Source organism: Fundulus heteroclitus, chromosome 1, assembly GCF_011125445.2.
Source record: "Fundulus heteroclitus isolate FHET01 chromosome 1, MU-UCD_Fhet_4.1, whole genome shotgun sequence".
Taxonomy (NCBI): domain Eukaryota; kingdom Metazoa; phylum Chordata; class Actinopteri; order Cyprinodontiformes; family Fundulidae; genus Fundulus; species Fundulus heteroclitus.
The window spans coordinates 15,754,672-15,776,215 of record NC_046361.1 but is presented as its reverse complement, the minus strand read 5'-3'; the positions used below and the strand labels follow the sequence as shown (position 1 = coordinate 15,776,215).

Sequence of the window (21,544 nt, the reverse complement as noted above, 5' to 3'; positions counted from 1 at the left end):
CCTCACTAAACACTAGTGACCTATAGGGCATCTGGAAGGCAAGCATGATATAACACCTACTATTCTACTACATGCAGACAACTCAGCTGCTGAGCAGTGATGAAGGAAGAGTCCACAGAACCGAACTGTCTAGTTATATCTGGTCATGATAAAAATCTCAAGTTAAAGCTGACTGCTCCTGCCATATTTGCTTCCAGACTGCATATTAGCTTAGATAAAGACTTTAAAGGAGCAATATGTGATATTTCACCACTAGGTGGTGCTTGAGCACTGTCTGTAGACCAAAATAAGATGTGTGACAAGCCACGCCTCTCTCTAACTTCAGCTGTAACCCAGCAAGAGAACATTTTGATCTGCTGGGGTGCTTTCCGCCATGTTGCTCCAACGCTGCGCTTCTCTGACGGTGATGTTTTAGGGCAGCTGTTCCCATGCACCTACATGCACCCGTGGCTGACCCGGCTACCATATCTGAGGAGATACCTTTAGTTCTTCACAACGCTATTTTTTGTTCTTTCTATCAAAAAGAATGAAATTTCACTTATTGCTCCTTTAAAACATAAAAGTGGTTGCAGTTTTCCAACGGATTGAATAGCACTGTGCAGACTGGCGACCTGTCCATTGACAGCTGGAGATAGGCACCAGCACACCTTGCGACCCCACAAGGGATAGACGTGTTCGAAAGTGGATGGATGGATGGATGGATGAGCACTGTGCTGCCTCTTGGAGGAAACTTGTTTTATGTGGACTAAAATAAGAACAACCAGAGGAAACTTAAAATAGACTAAGAGGGTAAAACACATAAAGTACCACATAATCTATCAGCATTAAGAAAGCTATATCGGCTAAACATCTGTAAATTGGTAAGAACTCAATGAACTGACTTTTTTTTCCTTTTTTTTTTTTTAGTATAACAGTTACCAACACTTTAGGCATCGTAAGGCATCAAAACACTGCAAAATGGAACCAGGAAAAACAATGAATATCCCAGTATTTAAAACTCCATTGCTACAACTTCTCAAGTGTAAACATCTGTGTAAAAATGTCTTAAAGTGCTTAAGTTCAAACATAATCAATAAAACAAACCTGTCATAAAAAATGCATTTCACATTTACAGCACTGGTGTGAAGTCTTTTTACATAATGTTCCGTTGCAAACACCGTCAGTTTTTTCTGTATGGACTAGAGGAAGCTGGCAGTGATGCTCATAAGCTTTGGTGTGCAAAGGCAAACAAATAGAACATGTTCAACTTTTAGAGGTGGTGCAATTGTAGATAAAGCAGGTAATTTCTAATATTCACAGAACATTGCTGTCCTATAAAACAGAGCATATAAAAAAATACTTGATTAATAAAGGCTTTGTTAAAAAATATTAACTTTCAGTAAGAAAATGGAACAAAATACAGTACTTGCGAGCCAAAGAAGAATCTGCCTTTCGAACACAACCCTGAGTCAAAACTGCAGTGTGGGCAGAATTTCATGGGGACCGTAGGGCTTACGTGGGCTGGCAGCGACGGCACTAAACCTGGTCGTTGCCGTCAGAGGTCTCTTCTATATCTCTTGTGGAAGTTGGAGTAACCAGCGGGGAGGTGAGATTCAGGTACCCCTGCTCAGATGGCTGCTGAGCGGAGGCTGAAGTCCTTGGGCCCTCCAGCACCACGTGCTTGCACACCTTCGCACGACAGAGTGCGTCCAGGATGTCCACATGATCACAGGCACCTGAGGTCAGACTGACACCAATAATGGGCCCCGTTATTTTCTGCTATAGTCTGCTTCTCATCAGGCCGAGCTAAAAAAATAAACCTGCTTTATACAGCTTGAGCTGCAGCTGAAGCTTCACCTCCGTCTGATTACAAAGCGCCGGGCTTATCTGCTATAATCCCCCAAAATTTTCTGACACATCACATTATTAATCAGCGGATTTACTAATTACTCATTTATGTCAAAAAGGTGTAACTGTAGAATCCGTCGGAGCAGAGGAATCAAACTCAGCATTGTGTTTACTCTCATTTTTCTAAATCTAAATAAGTAGAAAATGAGGCGTTTTCAGCTGCTTCCACTCACTAGTGAGACGTTTTTCCACACCTACTTCCTGCTTGGCTGGCTAAAGTGAACCTCTGTGGCTATATGATGTGTTAATGAGAGAAAATATCACATATCAATAAACCTCACTCACTGTTTCGTTCCACCTTTCGTTTAGAACAAATATGGTGTGCACGGGCACCCTTACTTTTTCACATCTGATTGAAACTCAAAGGAATATCCCCACATTGCTTGGATCTGGGAATGACGTCCCACACGAGTTAGGCGTATTCTGGCTGGAAGTGGGACGGTTTGCCAAATGTTTTTGTGTTATGCGTTTTATTTTTCTTGTCGTTTTGTGTGTTTTGACACTTAATTGAACGTGTTCACAAACAGATGCTGGAGATTTAATGAGACACAGACTCACAGAGAGGTTTTCCTACAACTTTCAGTAATGTTAAAATACATGGCAGCGATGTTGGATATTGAGCTCCTTCCGACCCCTGGATTTCTAGATGTTTGTTTGTTTTCTGAATGGGAACTCGGAAAACTAATCTTTTAAAAACAGAACGCATATTTTTTACATTGCTTTAACTGTCATAAACTACGAGAGACATCTTGCATCCTTATATCCATAAAAGTCTCACGTTTTCTCACAACAGGCTTACCTGAGAGTGGATGCATGCAGGGCGCCTTCTGTGAAACCATCAGACGGGAACATTTTCTTGGCATTCTGTTCAAAATTGGACCAATTTGTAGTTAAATGTGTTAAAGTTTATATTAGCTTCATCAAAAGACATATTGCAAAAGCTAAATAAAACGTTACTACCTCCAGACCGTAGAATGACTCGACATTCCTCAGAGCACGCTCCAGGGAGCTAACTTGATTGGAGAGCTTCATGGTTCTCTCCTGCAGCCGTCTGTTTTCCACTTCTAAGACATTAACCCTTGAACACATAAATGCTGCCACTTAATCACAAGATTAAAAAACATAATGAAGAAGAAGAAATGGTACGGACAGTACATCTAAAAAGGGAGGTTTAAACTACTTCTAAACACGTTGAGGCGCTGAATAGACGGGACACACAGAAAGGTTTCTGTTTACTTAAAACTTTGCTTACATTATTCCATCCAAGTTGGTACAAGAGGGTTTTTTTTTTGTTTAACAAAATGTATTTGCAAATATCCAGAGTTTAAAAAAGCTTTTGAAAATAATACACCAACCACTCCCCACCAAAACAAAAATGACAACGGCAGATGAAGAAAGCCAAAAATCCCTCTGCACCTATGAAGACCTGATAAAGCTCTAAATCATGTGACCTTGTGAACCAAAGGCAATGAATTGACTGGACAAGTAAGACTTTCATTAGATTCTAATGCCGCTCCCTGTTTAAGCTTCCCCAGCTGCACAGAAGCGACACCTACTGGTCCATTTTGGGTCCTACATGTAACCTCAGAAAACTGCCTCAACAAACTCCTGTAACAAACGATTTTATCCAAGTTAACTTCCATGGGAGGTACAAAGCAGCAGCCCTGTGGTACCTATAGCTGAATCAGAAACGTCTAAAAGAGGGCAAGGCGTTTCAGAGAGGAGTTTGTTTCTTATGGAGGTTGGAGAGGAATAACCCTGTTCTGCCCCCTACTGTTCAGATATAGTAAAAACTGATTTTAAGGTAATTCATGGGGTCACCTGTGTTGGACGGTGGAGGCAGTCCTCATGCCTTTGCTGCCCATGTCCTCTGCCTCACTTATCCGCCGCAACAGTTCCCGCTTCTCCTCCAACAGCTTCTCGTTTTCGATCGTCACCGCATTGATCCGCTCCTTCTCCTGGGACATAAGGCAAAAGGTATATCAAGACAAAGATGCTTTAGGAGTCTAAGCAAACACTGAGCATGATGGACCATTAAGAAGACCTTGTAGGAGAGACTGGAGGCCAGCGCCAGATCATTCTCCAGCTTCTGGATGGTAGCGTCTCTCTGTGCCGTTGCCTTCAGGAAAACCTGCTTGGCCTGACGCAGCTTGCTCTTGTGCTGACTTTGCTTTTCGTTGTACTTCCTGTTTATTGTGGCGGGGGACAAACAGGAGAAAATCAAGAGCAGGAAGCCCAAGTGGTGCTTTAATCAAGGCCTCTACATGCTCTGCTAAAGACCGCGAGATGCCAGGACGGCGAGAAACGATCGACGCCATTCTCAACACGTCCTCCGTACAGGACCCTTTGTCTCATGCGGCGTCCATCAACAACCGTCATGTGATTGGTCAGAAATTTGGAGGGGGCCACGGTTAACGCATATGTGATGGCTGCATTTACAGCCACACAGATGTGGTAAAAATACCATTTATGTAACTGAGTTTCTTTTTCATATAGGGCTTCATTTACAGAGCCATTTCATTATTTGGAATTTATTTATCATCATAACACTGTATTTCAAAATTAGTGTGCACATTTTGCTTTACCCCGTTTTGTTATGATTGTTTGAGTTTTTCAGTTGCTCTAGTCCCTTGGCTAAGGAACCAGCAGGTGGCCGAGGGGCTGAGCTGATTTGGATCATACCAAATCAGTCTATGGGGGGAAATGAGGGTTTTGCTTCATTTGGTTTAGTTAGGTTTGTGTATGTTTTACCACATGTGTTTCTTTTGTGGACTGCTCAGCCACTATTTAAGTTCCTTTTTGTCGTATTGAGGCAGGTCAGTTCGTTTGAGTTAGTTCTGTTATTAGTTATTTTGAGTAGTTTTGTTCCTTTGACCTCTTTTCTGGATCCATTTTTGTACATTTTATCCTTTTTGGGTTAAATAAAAGAACCCTGTTTTGAAAATATACCAGTGCCTGACTGTCCTTGCTGCTTGGCCCATCACAGCATAAAAGCAAAACTGTCGGCATTCCTAACTTCCCAGGAGCTCTGGGCTCGAGGTTCTCGTGAAGTACAACTTTTCCGGTCCAACCAACTTTGCTCCTGCGACCTCAAACACAACATAAACAATCCTTTTATATGATAATTCTCAGTAACAAGCCAGTCGTGACAGTCGGACCTGATGCGTGCGTCTAGCTGGAGGAGAACCTGCTGCAGCTCCTCCTGCAGCTTTTCACACTCCTGCTGACTGGCCACCAGCTCCTCCTGCAGTTTGAGGCTGGACTTCTGGCTGCTTTTCGCCTGAACATCAACAACAACGTTTTGCAGATGAATACACTGTAATAAAGGGCGCAAACGCCCGATGAATCAAAGGTGAGATCCCCACCTATAAAAGAATAAGAACCCTTCCTCACCTCCTCCTTGGTCTTGTTGAGCTCAGCCTCCAGGATGGACAGCCGGGTGTCCAGCTGCTGGACGCGGTGGCTGAGCTCTGTGTTGGTCCTGTTAAGGGACGCTTCCTTCAGCCTCAGCGAGCGCACCTGCTGCTGCAGCTCCTCCTCACGCTGCTCTAAAAGCTTCCTGAATTCCACACAGAAGGAAATAAACAGGAGGTGGTCTGAGAAGCAGGCGCTCTGGGGACAGAAACAGCGGTGGAGCACGCCGCGCTACCTGGTGATGTGCTCCTCCTGCCGCTGGGCTCTCAGGGCCGACAAGGTGTCAGACAGATCCCTGCTGTCCCTCTCCAGGCGGCTGCTCTCGCCGGCCCGAGCCTCCTCAACGCGTAGCTGGTGCTGGGCGTTCTTTAGCTGCTGCTGGAGCTCCAACACCTGCCGCCCGGAGGAGGAAGGCCACAGACGTCACCCGCAGACACAAACAAACTTCGGACCCGATGCAAATAGCACGCTGACGGTCTTTATCAAATAATGTTATTGTTAGTAAACAATGTGCAAAAAGTTTTCCCAAGACAGACCGATACCTCAATATTCCTTTCCTCGAGGTAAAGAAAAACGAAGTGCTTTGCAAAAGTATTCACGCCACTTGAATGCTTTAAATGCCATTTCGTGGCACTAGTTGCCTTTATCTGAAAGTAGCGTGACAGGAAAGCTCGAGATACAACAACAAAATTCTATTTATCTTGAAAATATGAACTCGGAAACCCGTTTCCCCACTGAAAATAACACCGGCACACAAAATCCTCGTCATTTCCAACATAATAGAGTGATTAATCCTAAATAACATAGCTAGAAGCATTAAATATGTTGAAACGTTGATGAAACAAACGTAAACCCTCTGCTTGGCATTATATATATTATATATTTTAAACTTTCTGAATGACTTAAGGAAAATGGTCCATCCAAGAGGGTCCGGCTCTGGTCGCAAAAACCCAACAAGGTATTTTGGCGTCTCTGGCTTTCCATACTCACTCAGAAGTGTTTACATCGTGTTACTGTTTCAGGTCACAGACACTTTATTGTGTCCTCTAATCAACGTTTCTAGTAAAAGTTCCCCAATCATTGGAACCGAGCAGAGCCATGCGGCGCTCAGTTGTTTCCTGGAAAGGAGGTCGGCCTGCCGGATGGAACCATCGTCCAACAAGCGCCAGCACTGACCTTCTTGTCGGCGGCAATGAGCCGCGCCCGCTCGGCCTGCAGCTCCTCCTGCAGACTCGCCGTGGTGCTGCCGGCTGTGCTGCTGCGTATCAGCTGCAGCTCTAGCTCCCGCACTTTCTGCTGCTGACGTTCACACTCGCCATCTTGGGTCTGGAGCTTCTGCTCCAGCTGGACCAGCTTGGACTGGGCCTGCTTAAGCTCGGCACCGAGCTGATGAAACACAGAGGAGAACAGAGGCTGTGTGAGAGAACCACCTGTTGATATCTAACAACAAATGTTGTCCAGGAACCACTTTTAACTGATCAGACAGCCTGCAGCCTCCTTGGAGGCTAATTTAAAAACAAAATATGGGGTTCAGGGCTTTTGCACCTCACTGCACACAGTATCCACACTGCAAAAACATGACTAAAAATAAGTAAAGTTTTCTTGAAATTAGTGTATTCATCCTTGATTTGAGCAGCAAATTTAAATAATATGGCAATGGAATAAGATTTTTGCACTTAAAATAGGAACAACTCATCTCCATTCATCTTATTTCTAGTGCAGTTTATCTAATTATCTTATTTTAGGTGTAAAAATACTCGTTCCATTGGCAAATCTTCTTATTTACCTGCTCAAATTAAGGACAAATACACTAATTTCAAGAAAATTTTACTTATTTTTAATTGAGTTTTTGCAGTGCAGGTTTAAGTTTTGCTCATGCTGCTCAGCGTTCACAGCAAGTCGAGAGCTGTGTAACACCATGATTTGGTGACAAATGTCAAACACAGTTTAAGAAAACCCGTAACGGGCTAAAGCTGGAGAACCAACTTTGAGTTTTTCCTGCTCCAGCAGAGTGTTGTGTCTCTTCAGATCCATGCTCTTCTCCTTCTCGTAGCGCAGCTCCTTCTCAGCCGAGGTGAACAGGCTCTGGGCCCTCTGCACGTCCTGCTTCATCTGTTTAGCCTCCTCTGCCTTCTGGCTCAGCACTGAATCCTGGGACTGAAGATGGTGGGGGGGGGGGGGGGAAAAAAAGATGCAGAGTTCAGTAGATCCTCAAAGCAAAGCAGACGCAGCGGCGCTAAACTAAAATAGATTCAGGAATTATTGACTTGATTAATGATTTAATCAACAAAGCAGCTAACCTTGTTAAAAACGCTGTTTCATCGTTTCTCTCGTATCGAAGGTTTTTATTTTGTTGCCAGTTGCCTAAAGTGTATTTAGCAGCTGCTACGACATCAAAGCTGAACATTGTATGAAAATGACAACATATAACATTATGAACTTAAAAGAAAATGATTAGACACAGTTCTAGCCACATTTTACTGCCACTCCTGCTAAAGACGTGTAAAATCCTGCAAATAAATCCATTTTCTTATCAGTAATATAACCTTACACTAAAACTACTGAAGAATATAACCTTTAGTTTGAGTACATTTATTCAGTATATGTAGTTTTTTAAACAACCAGTGCTACACTTATAAAAAAAAATTGTTGAAGCCACTTTTTTAAATTATTACCTAACTTTTATTTTAAGTCGATTTGCACTGAGGAACTTTTTGTCAGTAGTCCGGGACTTCCTGATTTCCTGCGCATCTTTACAAGGGACGGCAATAATTGCGAGGGACGCTTTCGGTAAAACTCCAACTTCAGAAAAGCAAAATTGGCCTGCGGGGTATGAGGAGGAGGGGTTATTGTGACCATCAGTACCTTAATATGTGCTTGGGCTTCATTAATCTGAGCCTGAAGCGCCATCTGGTGCTGAGAGGCTAGCTGCCGCTCCTCCTCCAACTTATCCTCCAGAACATTTATCTCCTTCTTCAAAGAGGAAAGCTGTCAAGATAGAACAGTGACCTAAATATGACTGAAACCAGATATTTATACACACTTCATCATAGGAGACAGAAACCTTTTCTTCTCATTGCCTCGCAATAAATCAGACTAAACACGTCATGTTTCAAGGTCGGTTAGGATCACTGAAATAACTCCCACTTGCTAAATGAAAGAATAATGACAGCTTTGTTTTTGTTGTTTTTTACACTTTCTTTAAATTCAGAAGGTTACCTACATTTCTTAAGTATTTGGCAGAACTGTCTTTTAAACGGCATGATTTGGGTCAAACATTTAAAGTATTCTTCCACAAGCTTCTCATCATGGTTTGCCGGATTATTGGCCCGTTCCTTCTTACAGAGCTGGTGGAACTGATTCAGGTTTGTTGTCTTTAAAGGAACTCATTTTGAGAACCTATGTGTGTCCTAACCTCAACCTCAACCCAACCCAACCCAACCTCCTGGCTGTATTTGGAGATGTTGCAGATGATAATGGTGCCTTCAGGAACCTGGAAATGAACCCAGATATGACCCGACTTGTGAAGGTCCAGAACTCTTTCGGACACTGTTACGCTCCATCACTTAACTTTGCACTCCTAGTTTAGACATTACAGTCAGGCAGTGTTGTAGACAGCTCAGGGATCCAATCAGGTAGTGACACAGTGTACCGTAATGCTCCGAATATCCATTGAGCCGAGCGGCTTCATTGCTTACCAAAGTCGTATTTATACATTTTAACAGATTTTTGAGCGCGTTGTACCACATAAAATTGGTCAGTAATCATATATAAAGGTGCATCGGATTATAAGGCGCATCATAACATTTTGAGAAAAATGTTGGGTTTTAAGTGCACCTTGTAGTGTATAAAATAAGGTAGATTTGTCGCTTTAAATCCAGTGGTGTAGGTGTACCAAGTGGAGGCGAAGCGTTGGATTTGGGTCAAAGTGTGTCCAGCGCCTCCTCAGATGTAATGAGCTTCTTAGCACCACTGAACGCCTCTTCACACTCTTTTGTACATTTCCACTTGACATTTTGTTGTAATAATAATTGATTAGGCCCAAGAATGAACGTTGCTGGCTCACATTTCTAAGTTCCGGTGCCTTCAGGACTGCTTCAACTTTGTCTTTTGGTTTTGTGGAGTCCATCTCTGTGAATTCTGTCCATATATTCAATACTATCCTGGAAGAACACTCTTTTTTTTTGTTTGTTCGCTCTGAGTCCATCTTTTTGTAGCCTGGCCAGGACTGCTGCCAGGTTAGGCAAATGAGTCTCCTCATCCATACCTGTGACGATTCTGTAATCCAGACAACACTGTGTCCCTGGAATGCCCTGCAAGACCTGGTCCACATGCTGCTGGGGCACTGGTGACACCAAACGCCTGCCTGTTATACCGATATAGGTCTTTGTGGGTGTTTAACACCAGGTATTCCCTGGATGTCTCTTCTACTTCCATCTGAAGAAAAGCTTGGGCAAGGTCGATTTTTGAAAAATGTTTGCCACCTGCTACTGCTGTGAACGTCTTCCATCCGTGGAAGTGGGTACTGATCTTTGTTGAGGAGTGGGTTCACTGAAACCTTGAAAATCACCACAGATTCCTCACTTGCCTTCTTGCTCACTGATACTACTGGTGTAGCCCAGTCTGACCATTGCAGCTTGGTGAGAATGCCTTGCTCCTTGCTCTTCCCACCACTTTGAGGCCAGGCCTGCCTCGTTATATCTGACTTTTGCATTTTCCTCCAGTATGATCTGTGCTTTTGATATTTTTGAGAACATCTGAGCATGCTTCTCAAGTATCTGTTTCCCCTCTTTCACAGGATTCACAGGACGTGCGCTTAGATTTCGTGCCAGCTTCACTGACTTTCTTTCCAGTTGAGGCAGACGTCACGTCCAAATAATGGCACACCTCCATTTTTTTAGAACATAATGTTCCAGGTTGCATTTATTTTTCTCATATTCCACTTTTACTTGCAGTTTTCCTAAGGGGATTTTCTTCCCACCTAAGTATGTTTTTAGTATCACTGAGGTACGTCTTAGTTTCTGTTATTAATTTATCTCTGTAATCTTCATATGAGATCAGTGAGGGAGCTGACCCTGTACTAAGCTCCATCTGTAACTCAGCTACTTGTATTTTTTTGGTGTGAGCTATATTGCATCATTGTCTTTCTCTTCTATGGTGTACAGCTCAAGGCACGCCAAATCGTCCTGGAGTTCATTTGAGTCTGTGTCATTTTCTTGCTCTCACACTGCTTTGATTTGCACACTTTCTGTACGTGGCCCTTTTTGTTGCATTGCAGACATTCTTTATCCTTAAACCAGCAATTAGCAGCGTCATGGGACTTTTTGCCGCATCTGAAAGAAAGCCTGCGATCTATCATTACGCCGTGCACACGTTTTATTCACAGAACACCACTCTGTGCATTTCCCCTGGAGCTCTCCATCTTTTGCTGCCGTCTCCACTGATATAGCGCTCTCTAATGCGCGGTGCAATGTGAGAGCTTTCTCTTAGAAGTGGTCTGTGCGCTTTCATTATGCAGCCCGCAGCCGAAGCGGTCCCTCGGCGCCCCTCCGACAGCCCCTCCCCGAACTGACAGAGCTCCGCAACGCACTCCGACGTGGACTCGGTTTTTAGTTGATGTCGTTTGTGAAATGGAAACCGTTCGGCTATAACCAAGGCTTTGGTTGGAAATGCTTTTGGAGCTCCTCTGTGATCTCCTTTAAACTTTTTTTTGGCGCTGGTTTGACCGGTGTGATGAGGCTGCGCAACAAATTGTAAGGTTTTCCTCCCATCCTCCACTTTGTTAGCCAGACATTATTGTTCTACTCGTCTACATATGTTTGCCACTATCAAAAGTGTCAATTTGTCCAACGCCTCCTGACATTCTCTCTTTCGCCTTAAAAACGAATGTTACTCACAGGTCCTCTCTGTAGTTGGCTAGCTAGGCAGGTGCGTTAGCATCCAGAAGGAGGGTTAGTTTTGTTCTGCTTTTCATCACTTCTTCCCCCTCTCTCTCTTCTACTGCTCAGGGATTCGTTTTAAATCTGCCAGTTTGCTACGATCTAACTTATCCCTTAACTTTGGGCAACACACATGACTTTCTTTTATCATTATTTGCTGGAGTGCACACAGAACACCACACTTGGTGTTCTTCCACCTAGCACACAAAATAGTGCCAGCGATAAATCTATTGTTACAGCTAAATACATGACAGACAACTTGACTGATTTTGATGGATTTTCCTATAAAGCCACGCAAGAAAGGAGTGTGTCACAATTTCTAGACATATAAAGCACCAAGACGATTTACAGATACTAAATTACCTGATCCAAACCTTCAACCCTCGCTTTCTCCACTGATTCGGGCCTAAATCCTGTATTAGCTGTGTGGAGTTCAGCCTTCTGGCTGCAACGCACTGCTTCCCTAGCAGAGGACAGCTGCTCCTGATGCCACTGAAGCTGCTTGGTGAGCCGCTGGACCTCCAGCTCCAGCCTCTCTCTTTTCCCTTCGGCCTCTAGCTTGAGATGAACGGCGTTGCTCAGCTCGGCCTGGAGCTCAGCAGCCTTCTGTCGCTCAGAGGCCATCTCCTCCCTGAGAAATATGCATATATATGCAAACCAAGTAAGCGCCGCTATCATATATCATCTCTTCACTGGCTATAAAAAAATAGATAAAAGTGCTAGCTGATGCAGCGCCATCATTCCTGCCCAGGCACTGCTGCTTTTCAATTCAAATGTTTCTGTAAAGCCATTAATGCTCATAACCGCTGGACACTACCTCAGCGCGTCGTGTGAAGACTGGCAGGCGGCCGAGTTCGACGTTAAGGCTGTCGACGCGCTGCTGTGTTTGATCAGCCTGAAGCCTGTTTTCCATCATTTTCCCCAGAGTCTGGTCACCATCCTTGTGCTCCAGCTCACTCTGGAGTCGGCTGTAAGCACGCTCCATCTGGGCCACCTGGAAAGACCAGAAGTGTCAAGATAATACGTGCTAGAAATTCTCATTAACACAGACAGCTTTGCATAAGTAATCCTAGCACAGACTTCCTGCATTGTTTCAAGATTTAATGCAAAAGATCAACACAAAGTGAAGGATAACTGCAGTGGAAGGAGAACAATACATGGCCTTTTCAAAACCCTTTATGAATAAAATAAACGCAGCCCTTTGTCATTCTCAGCACACAAATAAGCTCTACAATAATTATGAATTAATTAATTATTAGAAGAAGGAGTGTAGAAGCAGGTACCCGTCTAAACGTTGCTGTGCTGTGTGTGAAAGCCCCAAAAGACTTGCAGCAAAAGGTGATTCTACAAAGTAGTGACTCAGGGGGCTGACTACTAATGGACATCACCATTTTCAGACGTTTAATAGTACAAACAAAACAAAAAGCTAAGCAACTTGTTTACTTCTACTTCACATTTACTTAGTGTTGGTCTGATACATAAGGTCAGATCCAAGTTCTATAAACTTGTGGTAATAATAAAGAACGGGGGAAAGGTTTGAAAGGTATGAACACTTTAAAGCATTGCTATTTATGTAAAAATGGACAGTGTTGTATAGTAACAAAGTAAAAATACTTCACTACTGTACTTAAGTGTCATTTCAGGTCGAACAAAGGTTTTCTCGGCCACCCTGGGGGTCTGTGGGGGAAATACCGCACTTGCAATTGCAGGAAACCTCGGCCCGCACACACAGAAGTCTTGCTTTACGGGGAGAACTCCATGTGTTTTTGCCCTGCCATTCACTATATGCACGCGCGAAAGCAACAACAAAGAACCGCGTGTTAACGTCAAATAAACATGCAAACATATCGAGTTTTATTATTATTATTATTATTATTTTATTTTATTTTTTTATGTTGGCGAGACAACATAAAAAATAATAATAATAATAATAATAATAATAATAAAACTGGCGAGGCGGCCGCGGTCGCGGCTTGGCGAGGCGGCGGCTTGGCGGCCTCCTCGCCAAGATAGCGCTGCGGGAAGCTTGATGTTCATACCTTCACTGTGTTAGTCATTGTTTGTACTGCCGTTTTTTCCACTTTTCGTTGCGTTCGCCTGTCTGCTAAGCTCAAAACAACCGTGCCTGGCTTTACGGAGAAACCAGAACAGCTGAGCATCTTTATGACAGTGCACTTTTACTTTCGCCCTCTGGGGGGAGCCTCGCTGGAAAATCAACCCCGGTTGCATAGTATACCTTTAAAGCATTGCTATTTATGTAAATTTATGTCCTGTTTCTTCCCACTGCCTGGCAGCTATTTTCATATGGGGGTAAAACTCGCTAACATGAAGCTACACAACAGAGAGCAAACAGAGAGGAGGACGAACCTTTTCTTCTAGGACTGCCTTCTCTCCCTTGACCTGGGTCAGACTTTTGATGAGGGTTTTCCCCTGTTGGCATTCGGTCCGAAGACCACCCACCTCCAGTCTCAGCTTCTTCAGCTCTCGCTCGCCTATCTGCAAAGCCTGGCATAGAAAAATGAGATTTGCTCACATTTGTGGGTCAGTCGTCAGACTTTTCAGCAAGCTTTGCGGCGGCTGACTGGCTGCTTGGACTTGCAGACAGCATAGAGGAGGTTTGTACCTCTTTATCTTTCTTGAGGGCAGCCTGAGCAGCTGTGAGATCCAACTCCAGCTGTTTCCTCCACTCCTTCTCCTCAGTCAGACGGGCCTCCAGCAGGGCCATTCTCTCCTGGGAGCTGTCCCTCAGGTGCTTTGTGCACAGGGAGAGATCAGCGCGCACGTCTGAGTCTGACTTTGGGGTTGGCATTTCACTTCCACAATTGCAATCGCTGTTTGTTTGTCACCAACTTTGAGGTTATCTACATTCTTACTGTGCAACATTAAAAGAGTCATTTCTTACGGCGTGTAGGTAGGACTCGGTGGCCTTCCCCTCCTCGCCGTTTTTCAGTTTCTCTTCCTGCTTTTTCAGCTCTGCCTCCAGGCTTTTAATCTGCGCGGGTTAGATTCAGCCATTAGAGGTTGCAGTAGACCGATTAATACGAACTCAAAGCTTTCCTTTATTTTAACATCTCCAACTCTATGTATCCGAAAATCATTTTCGAACAAATAAATGCTTCGTATTAATTCAGTAAAGAATACCGTTCTTCCCTCTTACCCTTCTGTGCAGCCCCTCCACTTCTCCCTCATGGCGATGCCTCTCCTCCTTGCTGGCGTTCTGGGCCTCCCCCAACAGGGCCTCCAGCTCCTCGTTCCTCTCCTCCAGCTCCTCCTGCTCCTTGCGGAGCCTCTGGAGTTGCCGTTGCAGCTCTCTTACCTGCACCAGTCCGTCCTCCACCGCTTCCTGACAACTAACAGGGCATGACGGTGACTAAAGCCAGTTTGAGCCTTTAAAGAAGTCAGTGTTACTGCAGTGCAGAGCGTCGGTTTTCGGGGGATTTATATAGATACCGTTTATGAACCTGATCCTTTTCTTGAGCTGACACAGCAGAGACACGGTTTTCTGATTCGCTGCTCTTGATCTTTAAGTCTTCTTTGGTTGCATTAGATTTTGCCACCTGGACCAAAAAAAATAAATTAACTGCAGGAAGACTCTTTATTTTTATTTATAAGAATAGAGAAACTAACTACTTACCTGATCCATAAGACTTTTCTTCTCAGACTCTATGACGCGTACTCTTTCCCTGAGAGCCATGTTCTCTTCATCCAGTCTGTCATTTTGCTCTTTGGCTCGCTGCAGCTTCATCATATCTAAAAAAAAAAAAAAAAAACATACTTGCTTTTTTTTGCTTTAAGACGTTTGGTCGTCCTAGTTTAAAAGCCAAACTGCAGTTCCTCAAAAGGCCACCGGGGATAGCAGTCAATGTCCTGGCTGTGACCACCTTTACTGGAGGCTTTTAGATGTTCATGCAACAGCGTTTTTTTAGATTAAGATCAGGCTTAAAGCTTTGGCTCATACTGAGAGCTGAAAGACTCCTCTGGCTCAGAAACATTTAAATCACATCACATTTGGTTCCACAAGCCAGCAAGCTAGTGGTTTTAGCATAGGTGACTAGCTTTTTATGAATCATCCATCCATTCATCATCTATAGCTGCTTATCCTTGCAGGGTTGCAGGGGCTGGTGTTTATCTCCAGCGGTCACTGGGAGAGAGGCGGGCCACACCTGGACAGGTCGCCAGTCCATCACAGGGCAACAGAGGGACACGCAGGACAAACAGCCATGCACACTTTCATTCAGAAGTAACTAATTAACCCAACAGTCCTGGTTTTAGACTGAGGGAGGAAGCTGGAGTACCCGGAAAAAAACCCACGCATGCAGGCGGAGAACATGCAAAACTACCTGCAGCTAGGATCTGAACCCCGGGAACTTCATGCCCTACACTGCACCGCCGCACATCTCATTACAGCTCACACGGGTCAAGACAATTAAAAAAAATATATATATCCTTAATTTTTTCAGCTCATCTATAACAACTTCCAACCTTCGAGAACTTTCCCACAACTTTATCCTCAGATGTTTTTAAAGGTAAAATAGCAGCTCTGATAATCAAATGGGAGGGGGCAGCACAGACTCCCAAAGCTCAAAGTAATAAAGCCTCCTACATTCAAACCAAACTGTCTCACCACCTTGTCTCCATTTGTCCGTTTTTGTCCTCAGGTTCTCTGCTTCTTGTACCGTTCCCTCAAGCCCCGACCCAAACACTCTAGGTACAGCCGTATTTCTTAAGAGTTAACAGACTGTCTGCAAATGCTTTTTTTCCAACATCACCTTCATATGCTGCCTCACAGTTGGATCTAAAGGCACAGATTCATGGATAGAAGACTGATTGCAAAATTAAATTAAATACACAGCCGCATGTATCCTCAAAGGCAGGAAGTTGTGCATTTACTGGATCAGGATGTTATATACACTTAGCTAGTTTACAACCATCCTACAAAAATACCCAGTTTAAATACGTAAAAACACACATTTGATCACATGCTGTATGTGTTTCCAACACACCACACGGGTCTTGGTTGTCGTTCTTGGCTGCATCGAGCTCATTGTTGAGTCTGCGAATGTCTTGATGGGCCATCGCCAGCCTCCTGGACGCCTCTTCCAGGTCCCGCTCTAGCCGCTGCCGCTCCGTCCGCTCCCTGGAGATCTCGCTGTGGGCCTGTGTCAAAACAATCCAGCGTAGACGGTCAGCGCGGAAGGAGAGCCGCGCGAAACGGGGCTTTGTGGTTAGACCGCGGGCGTAACATGCAGCTGCGAGAGGCATGCCTTTCAGACCGAGGTCCGCTGTGTAGAGCAAGGGGATGCAGTTATTTCAGCATTCTCACAACATTTGTTAAGGAATACGGTTTCAAGAGCAGCGCAGCAGGAATCTGCCTTCCTGTCGGATGTTTGGTCACTTGGGATAAACTTTCACCCTCCACCAACTAATAAAGATCTTAGTGATGGAGACCCTGAAGCTCAGGGAGGGTGGTGATGGGAAAGAAAAAGAGCGGTAAGAAGAATATGGGTTAATCACAGCAAACGCCGTCATCGCACTATTCCACAATAATATCGCAGGATTGTTTCCCCTAAAATGATGCGGCCCCTAGTTGTGCTGGGTGCTTCGCAGCTTTCATGCAGGCGATATCAAGACATCTACATCCAGCAACATTCTCTGTCAAACGTCCCGACGTCGCCCTCCCGGTGCCGTCGATCGAGGTGTTAGTTGAGAGGTTAGTGTGAGCTGTAAGGGAGAAACCTACAGGGCTCAAAGCGTGTTTGCTCTGAGCAGACCTGCGCAGGCCAAACAGCTTCTTCCACGGACTCTGGGATGAAGACTGCTGACGAAACAAAAAAGCAGTATGCGCATGATGATCGGGCTGTACTGCACATTTACTGACAAAAAAAATAGATAAAAGGCTGGACTGATCTCTCCAGATTTTCCTTCAACCAGGATAATTGCTCAGCCAAATAAAGATGACCTCACCTTTGCCATGTGGTCTATGGTCTTGTGCATATCCTCCCTCTGCTGCCTGAGGTTCTCTCCCACTATTTGGATCTGCTCCTGTGAAAGTGTGACAACACAGATGGAGGCTGCAGGTAGTTACGCAGTATATTTTACTACAATCATAAAGTTTCCCCACAGTGAATATCGTGAACATCCTTAGTCGTATCAGACTTCCTGACGTGACTAAGGACCGCGTGCTCAGTGTTCCTGAAGCTGGAGATTTACATGTAGAGGTCATAAAAGGAAAATTAAAGTTAAGAACGGCTTTACCCTTCAATAATATAGAACAGGTTATATTCAAAAGAGAGAAAAAAAACAAAAAAAAAACAGGATCAACTTCCTTTGCTATCTCATCCCTGTTAGGAGGACCGCTTCGAAAATACGTTCTCTGTTCTCCCCTCGTTAAACCTTTACCTGATGGTCGCCATTGTTGGTGTGAACGACGAGGGGATGACTTTCCAGTTTCCCCTCGGCGGCCTCCAGCCTTTCCAGCAGGGTGGCCCTTTCCACCAGCAGGTAGGCCACCTGCTCACTGGGGCTGCTCAAACCTATCTCCCCCAGATCTTCCTGCGACAACATCTCCGCCATCTCCTTGCTCTGGATCTCTAAAAGAAAACAAGAAGTCACTGTCGTCAGCGTACAGAAATGTCCCTGAGCAAAAAAAAAAAAAAAACATTACATTTTAGCATAAACACAAGTACAAGTTCAGGGGTCCGTTCTTCGTACGTCGCTAACTCAGTTAGCAGGATTTCATTGTTGACGATTTGGCATGATCTTGGATCGTTTGGTTCTTCGAAAGACATCCTGCACTTGTTGTCATAGCAACATGTGCGCCAGCTTAAGCTTGCTCGAGAGCAGGCTTATTTCATGTAAACAGGATTAGATCACAGCTTTAGAAGCGGAGGAGATAGGGAAGTTTGCCGTAGCCGTGTCCATTTTTACGACAGCAACCTGTTGCGGAAGGTGCAAGAATAATTTGCAGAGTTTTTAGAATTAATCACATATTGCGCAATAGACAGGATCCTTTAGCGCAGCACAACAGTGTAATTGTAGAGAGATTTTTCTTGGTGGCAGTAATAAACAGACAAACACATCATTTAACAGTGGCTTTTAAAGAGGAAAAAGTGGTGTTGGAGCCATAAATCTAAAATATTTAAGTTATATGATTGTTTGCTTTTTATTTTTATCCTATAAGAAGATTTGTTCGGGCCATTTTATTGTGAAGTTTAGTTTACTTTGAAAGGCTTGCTTCCTGTCGAGTCGTATATTTTATTAGAAAAAACTATGGATGGATTATCTAGACAAGCAATACAGTTTTACCGTGTAAACTTTTACTTGTCCCCATGTTCTAGTGGGTCCTGTGGAGGCTCTGATATAAAAGAACAAAGTAAATATGAGATTATTAAAATGCAAAAATTAATACTGTAAAAAGTGATAGAAACATCTACCATGGACAGTATTTACGCATTAATTTGTCTGCTACTTTTTGCCAGCCCTCTCTCCTGGCTTTAACAGATTTTTAGGTGTTTTAATTAGTGACTCAAATTCGGCATAACCTTCTTTCAAAAACTCTTGTTCTGCTTGGGAGAAAAACTGTGGGCGTTCTTTGGCCATGCTGAACAGCCAATAGCAGCGTTGCTGATCAATGTTTCTACTATCGATACATTTCCCCTTTAAACAAACGCATGAACGCGCAGTTATCTCAGATAACTCAATCCAGCGATACTAATAATAAACAACAGGTGTGTTCGAAGAACCCAATTAGCCGGATCAGGATTAGCCGGATGAAATCATCTTGGATGTGTCATTTGATCTTGGATGTTTTAAGCAACGTACGAAGAACGGACCCCAGGTGTGCCCCCAGATGATTGTTTAAAATGGATTTCAAAGAGCTCTCGATGTACCCTAACAAGGTTCCCATAACCTTTGATAGAGAAGCAGGCCGACAGAATCACTGATCCTCCAACCTACTCAACAGTCAGCATTAGATTATTTTCCACAAAATCCTCCTATGTTTGTGTCAGACTCACATGAAGTGTTTGTTGCCAAAACGTTCAGGCTTGGTGTCATCCGGCAAAAGAATCAGTTTAAAACCAAACAGTCTAGACAGTGTTTAAGTATACTATTGCAATAAAAGATTAAGGATTTTACACGTCTTCACCAGAGGTGCCAACAAATCTAGAGAACAGGGTGTGAATGTTAAAACTCCAGCTAGTAGCGGCTTCACTGAACTCACCTTGCTGATGTTTGATTTGGTGGAGCTCGTGGCGCAGGTCCTCGTTGTCTTTCTCGTACTCCGCAGTCAGACACTCTCGCTCTTCCAACAGCGCCCGGATGTGTGCCACATAGCTCTCCACCTGAGAGTTAAACCAATAATTCAACTGAGACCGGCAACATTAGGAGATACTGCTACAATAAAGGTACCCATTTCTAGTCTAATCCGCCTAATGCGCTTCGTATTTTGGCTACAAACACGCCTTACTGGACATTGTTCGAACAGCACAACGGAAAGCGTTCCAACAACACCAGACTTTCTCACCTCCTTCATTTCATTGGCCTGCTGCGTACGTAACGTCTGCAGCTCCTCTGAGACCGACTGAAGCGTCGCCTCGGTGCTGAGCAGCTGCTGCCATAAATGCCGCTGCCGCTCCTCCGCGCCGGCCTGTGGAGGCAAGCCGTCCTCCTGAAGCCGCTTGGTCATCCGGTCCAGGTCCGTCAAGAACTAAACGGGGCACAGGAGGAAATTACACTGGGGATTTATCAGCAAATCAATCATCAATCGTGACTTTAAAGGAGGAATTAGTGAGAGATTTACTGTCAATTTAACCTAAATCGTTCTCACTGGTCACCCAGGATGGAAGTAGCATTCCCTATAAACAATCGGTCCTCTCCATCAACAATGTCTTAGTCAAGTTTTGCTCCTTTCAAACCTAGAGGTATGGTCCATGTTTACTTCCTGGTTCCTGAGCCAATCATATAAGAGTTCCCTGGTTAGCAAACATGGAAACCAGTAAGAGAAGCAGACCAGAAATAGAAGAGAATACAACAGCATATACCTATCCTTTGGAAATAAATATTAACTGCATTTTCTAAGAGTATTATAATGGCCGAGTATTAAAATTCCTCCTAGGGGTAAATTACAATAGGGGAATAAGAAAAAGAAAACATCCATTTATTCTCAAACTGTCTAGATCCTTGATTATGTAGCTGCCTGCGCAGCCAGACAACAGAGCAAATTCAGATTAATTTTATCACCATAACATAAAATAGCAAATAAAGCAGATACAAGCATATAGTGCTATGTACGTATGTCCATTATTACGATCCCTCTTGGTCTTAGTAAAACTGATCTTTCAGCAGGGTCAGACGTCGACTGTGGCGATCAGGCACCAAACACCTGTTGCAGGATTCGGTAACTTGAGCCGATGCCATGCAGCAGTTGGAATGCCAAAAGGAGCCGTTCGAGCTCCAGCTGCATGCTGCGTATTGTCACGGGCAAAGTATCGAGTCTCACACGCCACCAGTGCTCAACACATGACGGCCATCTGGCCTGCGCTTTCCAGGACCAAATGGCCGAAAGATTGCACTTCCCCACGCTGACAAAATGTTAGGTGCTGGGGAGAGACGCAGCCCTCTCGGCAAGATGGGATGAATAGAATCTGATGTTTAGTTTTCCTATACAAATGTGTTAAAAATCTAACTTTTTATTTTGAACGGGATAAGAAGAGCAGAGTAAAAGAAAACGAAAAATACAACAACAACAACATGTACAATAAACAGAGATTTCACATCATTCACAGCATAGCAGCTTAATGTTATGGTCAGAATAGGGTTAGAAGAACAATATTAAATCCTCAAAATGAAAACTGTCCTGGTCTCACCATGCTGACGGATCGGTCCACAGCCTTTGGGGATTATGCTCGTGGCATTATATTATTTACCTGTCTATCTATCCATCGCTAAACAAAACATATGACCTATGAAAAAGGGGCTCCATTAAAAAAAAAAACAAAAAAAAAAACATAACTTTTATCCAATGGAAGCCAAAGTTACCTCTTCATGTTCCATCTGCGCTGGCTTTGGCGAAGCCATTTCCTCAGCTGAGAAAAAAAAAAAAAAGTACTGATCTGCAGCAGCAGCCCTTCCTACATGATGTCCCGCACAGAACCCGGCTCAGTTTGCACTTGTGCTGCCATGCAGAGCAGATCGCCAGGCTTCATCCGTCCCCTTGTTGCTGTGATCCATGCGCACCAGCAGATCTGCAAAAAAGACCAGATTCCTTAGGACAGGTGGGCCAGGTCCTGACAAGCCCTGCGGTA

The 21,544-nt window shown here is 44.1% G+C and overlaps 1 protein-coding gene across 1 annotated transcript; it reads right to left on the bottom strand.

Annotated features, from left to right (window-relative positions):
• Window positions 1-501: 501 nt before the first annotated feature.
• Window positions 502-21,541, bottom strand: ccdc30 (coiled-coil domain containing 30). The gene is given in 27 exon segments (XM_036136235.1): window positions 502-1,726; window positions 2,687-2,751; window positions 2,848-2,965; window positions 3,709-3,845; window positions 3,932-4,073; window positions 5,046-5,167; window positions 5,281-5,446; window positions 5,537-5,694; window positions 6,478-6,687; window positions 7,288-7,458; window positions 8,167-8,289; window positions 11,604-11,871; window positions 12,058-12,080; window positions 12,082-12,234; window positions 13,608-13,745; window positions 13,864-13,992; window positions 14,143-14,232; window positions 14,398-14,590; window positions 14,691-14,797; window positions 14,875-14,990; window positions 16,244-16,397; window positions 16,981-17,058; window positions 17,205-17,282; window positions 17,640-17,830; window positions 19,462-19,582; window positions 19,765-19,947; window positions 21,279-21,541. Coding segments are annotated over 27 exon segments (3,684 nt in total). The 5' UTR covers window positions 21,318-21,541; the 3' UTR covers window positions 502-1,515.
• Between the last annotated feature and the right edge of the window lie 3 nt (window positions 21,542-21,544).